The sequence below is a fragment of the Myotis brandtii genome, unplaced genomic scaffold, assembly GCF_000412655.1.
Source record: "Myotis brandtii unplaced genomic scaffold, ASM41265v1 scaffold687, whole genome shotgun sequence".
In the NCBI taxonomy this organism is placed as follows: domain Eukaryota; kingdom Metazoa; phylum Chordata; class Mammalia; order Chiroptera; family Vespertilionidae; genus Myotis; species Myotis brandtii.
Window position 1 is genome coordinate 1,814,378 of NW_005370687.1, and position 7,131 is coordinate 1,821,508.

Here is a 7,131-nt window from a genome sequence, read left to right on the forward strand (position 1 = left end):
TTGAAGGGTATTCTTTAAGAAGAAGAAAAAAAATATGAATAAAATGGCAATAAATACATATTTTAAAACAAATGAATCTAAAAATCAAAACAAACCAACAAGCAGTACAGAAACAGACTCATTGAAACAGAACATTTTGATGGTTGCCCGATGGGAAGGGGGTTAGTGGGATGAGTGAAAAAGGTGAAGGGATTTAGAAGTACAAATCGGCAGTTACAGAATAGTCATGGGGATGTAAAGTACAGCATAGGGAATACAGTCAATATTATTCTGATAAACTATGTATGGTGTCAAATGGGTGTGAGATTTACCAGGATGATCACTTAGTAAGTTATATAATGTCTAATCACTGGGGTATACTCCTGAACATAACATAATATTGTATGTTAACTGTAATTGAAAAAAAGATTTTTTAAAAAACAAGCCAGCAGGGTCGGGCCTGGTTAGTACTTGGATGGGAGACCGCCTAGGAATACCGGGTGCTGTAGGCTTAAAAAACAAACAAACAAACAAAAAAACACAACAACAAGCCACCTGGCTCAAGAACTTAACTACACTTTACCACCTACTTTTCAACAAAGTTAACAAAGGTATAGAGCAGCCGTGGGCAAACTACGGCCAGCGGGCCGGATCCGGCCCTTTTGAAATGAATAAAACTAAAAAAAAAAAAGACCGTACTCTTTTATGTAATGATGTTTACTTTGAATTTATATTAGTTCACACAAACACTCCATCCATGCTTTTGTTCCGGCCCTGTGGTCCAGTTTAAGAACCCATTGTGGCCCTCGAGTCAAAAAGTTTGCCCACCCCTGGTATAGAGGTTTAGAGAAGTTCCCGTTGCCTTAGGTCCAGGTCAATGGCAACAGAGACCAAACTGAGCCTTATATCCAGATCCCTTAGCATAGCACATAGGCCTCTATTATCTAGCCTATCTCTCCAATACTGTTTCTAGCTGTGCTTTACCCTCAAACTCTACAGTCCAGTGACCCAAAACCATATGCAGTCTCATAACCTCTCAAATCACTACGATCTTCCTCTGCCTGGAAGGAAGAAAGGAAAAAACATTTCTCTTAGAAAAGGAAAATGTATGTTTTCCGCTCTGCCTGGGAAAGCACTAGACCAGACGATTAGAGGCAGCCAACTTGAATGAACTTAGCCCACCCTAATCTGGATTTTCTACATACTGGAATTCCCCAACTTTCAAATGACTCATACATACCACAAACAGCTGCCGAGACCCTATCCCATGCCCACTACCACTGCAACAGAAATCATTTTGGAAAATCAAAAACAAACTAGGAACTTTCAGAGTACCTGTGGATTCAGAAGCTATGAAAACAAGAGTAGTTTAGGTGAGCTGGCCATGTAGGACTTATTCTGAATTAGAGTTGGTCTAATTAGAATAGCATTCCTGCTCCAAAATATGTACTCTACTGTTCCCCCTTGACTTGCTAAAATCCTATATCCTAAAGAACTGGGAATTTTGGTGAGAAAGTGAGATGAGCAGAGCATGTCCACCTGGTTGGGAGAGGGGGTATGGTAGCAGATGGGTGAAGGTAGAATCAGCACAATAGGGTGCATGTGAACAGGGGCCTTAGTAAGTAAAAAAGAGACATAAAGGAGAGAAAAGAGAGTATATCAAGAGCAAACTTCAGCTGTTTCAGAATTTAGTCTAAGTCAGTGGTTCTCAACCCAAACAGATTCAATTCCAGGAATGGTATTGCCAAGAATTACATTTTCTAAAATGGTGACAAACACTTGGGAAAGTTCAAAACTATCTTCCCCCAGTTGCAGACCTGGAATTCACTGTAGTTTAAAGTTGTGCCAATACTTTGTGTTTATATGCAAAACAGTTGGATTCTAGGTTTATATAATCTAAACAGGTAATTCACCCACATAAACATCAACAACATTCCAAAGTCAAAAAAGACAAATGATAATGCTTCTTTGCGTGAAATTATTCTGGGAACTGCGTGACATCAGTATATCCCAGCTGCTCGTGAAATGCTGGTCACATCCCTCAATCACAACCCAAAAAGTTCTTGCAGAGATATACTGATCTCGATGATCTAAAAGATCTTACTCCAAGAAATAGGAAAGAAAAAACTTTTCCTTCTTCTACTTCATCTTCCCTCCTACTTCAGATAGTCCCTAACAACCAAGACCCCCATCTAGTGAGCTTACACCATATATGGCTTTTTTGGGCTATTTCGGGACCCTACTCAACATTATAACACTATTAGAGGCCTGGTGCATGAATTCGTGCACCAGTGGAATTCCTCAGCCTGGCCTGCAGGATCGGGCCGAAACTGGCTCTCTGACATCCTCCGAGGGGTCCTGGATTGCAAGAAGGTGCAGGCCAGGCCGAGGGACCCCACCAGTACATGATCGGGGCCGGGGAGGGACACAGAAGGTTGGCCATCTGGGGAGGGACCGCGGGAGGGCTCCAGGGCATGTCTCACTCAGTCCCGATTGGCCAGACCCCAAGCAACAAGCTAACCTACCAGTTGGATCGTCTGCCCTCTGGTGGTGAGTTCACATCATAGCGACTGGTCGACTGGTCGACTGTCTGCCCCCGGGTGGTCAGTGCACATCATAGCGAGCGGTTGAGCAGCCTTAGCATATTATTAGCTTTGATTGGTTGAACAGCCAACTAGACAACCAGACACTTAGCATATTAGACTTTTATTATATAGGATTTCTACTGGACTATACACTCCAAATTTCAAACTTAGAAATAAAGTTTGAGAGCATAAACTTCCATAAGTCAGAGACTTAAATATACTGGCCTCTCACCATCAATGTTCTAATTTTTCAAGTGATGAGATAGATGAGATCCAAGCTACATATGACCAATGTACTATAAAGACTGATAATACATGTAAAATAACAATTGCTATAGGCAAGTAAAACAAATACTTTATAATACATCAAGTCCTTGTTTTTATGGCAAGAAGGTAAAAACTAATTAATAATACACTAATATATATTATTTTAAACATTAGATTTCCCCTTTACTATAGATATTGAGTCTATTGCTTATAAATACTGGAAAGTGTTCTTAGTATCTACAATCATCACCAATAGCAAGTACTTGCCTCATCACACAAATATGAAAGATCCCTTAATGATATAGGGTGAATTGGATTTCATTGCCCTTCAGACCTCCTCACCCATTCATCCCTGTACTTCTCAAGTCTAAGGTTCCCCGAGTTCCTGCCCGCACTCCTGCACCCACTTCACCCACTCAAAGCGTCCTCAAATTCTCTGGTTTCCGAAGCAGCCAAGGGACACAATCCCTGCCATCGTGAAGGATGCACTCCAGTGGCTGTAGAGAACTGAGCTGTGTTAAAAAGACATTTTTTCAGTGATTAATGCTATACTTACAGATTATTACTCAAGCAGATTCTATATTAGGTGAGGGTAACTAAATGACTGCTATTTTCTGTTCACTCTAAGAATACAGTATATAATTGTGCTATCTTCTTAGACTCTCTAAATAAATATATCCTCTAAGGACCCAACCTAGTGTATACATTTCAACTATTTCACCTATGCTGAGGTCTGAAGGGTCCCGGGTTCGATTCCGGTCAAGGGCACATGCCTGGGTTTCAGGCTGGATCCCCAGTGTGCAGAAGGCAGCTGATTAATGATTCTCTCTCATCATTGATGTTTCTATCTCTCTCTCCCTCTCCCTTCCTCTCTGAAATCAATAAAAATATATTACTAAAAAAAAAATACTAACGAGTGGAGGCACTGATCAGGAACTAAGAGGGCTGAGCGCACAGTCAGACTCTCTTATTCTCCATAAGGATTCTGAAATTTTCTATGCCTCTGAATTTCACCTAATGTTTGTATTTTCAAAATACCTACCATGTTTATCAGCTATGTCTCTGTCACTCAAGGTCATTATTTCCTGCAACTATTTGGAGTAAATAATTAAGACTTCTAATTGGTTTCTAAAATAGCCAGTCAGGTGGGTTGCTGTGATTCACACTGCGGTTAGTGTTCCTAACTTCTCTGGCCATGTTATAATAGCTACTCTTTATTAAACCCTATTTACATGCTAGGTACTACAATAAATACTTTATCCCCAATCCTCAAAAAAATCTGCTGGGTACGTAGTATTCTTCCTTATTCTCATCTTTTACAGATAAGAACACTAAGGCTCAGAAAGGCTGCCCTTTTCATTAAAGTGGCAGAGCTGGAAGGTGAATCTGGCTTGTTTGGCTCCAGAGTCCTTGCTCTTTCCATGAACCATAGTCCCCTGACTTACTTCACAATCATATTTCCTCTTACTTGTGTAACAGAAGGTCATTAGCTAAGGTCATTAGCTAAAACAAGAAAAATCTAATTTAGTGAAAAATCAATTTGGATATTTTTAAAATGATCACTTTTGTTTCTAAGTGAAGGTCTTCTCCTGGGTCTATTTAAATGAAAACTGTGCATTGAAGCTACTTGTATTACACAGCAATCACCCAAACCATAGGTTAAAGCCCTTAAAAGACATTTCTATTTCTTCCCTGCTGAATCCCCAGTGCCCAGGTCAGAGCCTTGTCTAGAGTAGGCACTTAACAAAAATATTTTAAGTACCACTTCCCTCAAATCTTGTTTACCAAAATACTAATACGGAAGATGCATTCCAACAAGACACTTTAATATCTGAAACTTTGTGACTAAAATTAAACATACTCTGGAAGTCACTGGGATATCTTTCCTGCTATCAGACACTTCCCTCCAAGTCAAGGGGCACTGTCATCATCAGCAACAAGTAATTATTAAACGCCTACAAATGTTTACTTAGCCTAGTAACTCAGTCTCTTTCCTCTCTCCCGCTCAGGTTTGGCAAGCCACAGCAGCTAGTTCCCCTCCAGGCAGGCCAGCCTCCGCAGGTGCAGTGGAGACCTCAAAGAGGCACAAATGTCACACATGCTTAGCCAGTTATTCCAAGTCAAACAAATACAAAGGCCCCAGGAGTTTGACCTTTCCTTCAACCAGGCAAATGTCCCAGACCTCTTCCTGGAGCCCTGAAACTGCAGCCCTGATTAATTTCCTCCTTCTACTCCATCAACCACCCAACCCCGAGGAGACCAGCAATTTCTCCCAATGTCTGCCATATCTATTCCTACTTCATCTAAAAGAGAGAGTTTGTTCACTAAGGATTCACTGAATATGTTAGCATACACTATTAAATTTCCTCTTTAAAAACCCTGTCCTCCTAGGGATATGACGTACACAGAATATGTGTGTACTCCAGGGGAAAGTACTCCAGTAGGAAGCTGGGTTCTCTGGCACTACACCTCACCTCTCACTGCTCCTCTAGACTGTTTCCTCAGCCGTAACATGAGAGGTTGAACTAGTCAGGGCTTATTCACCTGGGTCCAAATGCCTTGCGGGGTTCAGGCATGTGCTTTAGGGGTTCATACCCCCCACCCAGGAACATATATAAAAAAAATTAACTGTTCACAAAATTAACTGTTGGATTTTTCTGGAGAAGTCCAACTTATACTTGTCGCTGTCACACAAGCAGGGGCCCAAAAATTAACCATAGTTCATGTTTTATTGAGTATTCACTATGTGCAAGACACTGTGCTAAGTCCTTACAGATATTAATTCATGCAACCTTCACGATAACCTTTTAAGTGAGATACTATTATTGTCCTCATTTTACAGCTGAATAGAGTAAACCAGGACAGGCCTAGCCTCTGAAACACAATGTTTTGTTAGGTGAGATCATCTCTAAACTCTAAAATTCTGATTCTATGTTCATTCAAATTATCACTAGTCCTACTTCTATTTAAATCTTTACACAGAAACAACCGAACCCATGGAACATCCAGATGAAAACAGTACTACCTGAAAAGAATATATTAAGGGGTTAATCCTAGTAAAGGATCCAAAGGCACTTTCTAGCTCCAGCGGCCAATCTGCGTTTACTTTTATAACGTGGTGGTTAAAAGGTGTATCTGAATCTATTACTAATTAAAGTCTAAAATCAAAGTAACAGTAAATAAGTCAGAATGCCAACCAGAAGAGGGGACGCAGTGGCAGCCAGAGTGTCCACATACTGCTCACCAACACAGTGAGAAGACCAGGGAGGACAGTCAGTGCAAGGCCGCTGTCCCGGCTGGACTGGCTCCTCCCCCTACTCCCACCTGAAAACCACTGGCCGCTGCCATCACTCTCCACCCGGGGTACAAAGCTGGCACAGGGTCTTCCGGCGTCACCAAGCCCCGCTGGGAGTAAGGCGGGGACATTAAGCCAAAGCCCAGCCCCCAATCTTTGTGGACACCAGTTCTGACAACCCCCAACAGTAACACCGGGTCAGCAGTTATCCAGTTACACCTGCGAACTGTATCGCCTACCGCTCTTCTGCCCACATCACTGAGGGACACAACGGTGCTTAAAAAATGGCTTCAGAGCAGAGGTGGACGCGGGCAGTTCTTTTCACAGGCTGTCAAGAACCGCCACATAGTCCAGGGAAGGCTACTGAAACTTTATGCCCAACTCCCTTGACCTGTCCCCATTAGTCCGTGTAATGAGAAGAGAAGCAACGGAGGGAGCAGGGAGGTCAAAGGAGCGGCCCGGGTGCAGGGCTACCTTCTCCGAGGGTGATGCAACAGGGTCAGCCAGCCGACCCGGAGGAGGAGCTGGGCGCTCCGGGAAGGAGAAAACCTGCGTTGGAGTTAGAAATCTGGGTGGAAAGCGGGTTAGGGAGGACGGGGTGCGAGGGTTATTCAGAACCGCCGGGGAGGCAGGGTCTAGTCTGGAGCCGTCCGAGGAAGGAGAGCCGCTCGGAGGGCTCGGTGGGTGGGTACCCGGAGGGGAGAGGGAGGGGCCGGAGGGAGGAAACACAGCCCGGGCGGGCAGGAAAGGGTGCAGTCGTGGGGGCCTCGGAGGGACGGTCACGTGCAAGGGAGGTCGGCGTGACCTGCTCGGCGGTGTGGGAGCCGAGGGAGGGGTAGCGGCCGGGGATCCGTGAGGGTCGGGGGAGAGAGGGGCTGGTAGGCTGCAGGGGACGTGGGGGTGCCGGACACCAGCGCCAGGGCCCAGGGCGACGGAAGAACAGAGTGGTGACAACGGTCGGGGCCAGCGGAGCGGGAAGAAGACTGTCCAGCTCGAGCGGAGGCG

General features: G+C 44.0%; 1 protein-coding gene across 1 annotated transcript in view; it reads right to left on the reverse strand.

Moving 5' to 3' along the window:
- UHRF1BP1 (UHRF1 binding protein 1) overlaps positions 1-7,131 on the reverse strand; it is a 61,200-nt gene that overhangs the window by 53,239 nt on the left and 830 nt on the right. The window contains exon 2 of the mRNA XM_014529585.1: positions 6,601-6,675. Coding sequence (XP_014385071.1) covers positions 6,601-6,675 — 75 coding nt within the window. The remainder of the gene's footprint in view (positions 1-6,600; positions 6,676-7,131) is intronic.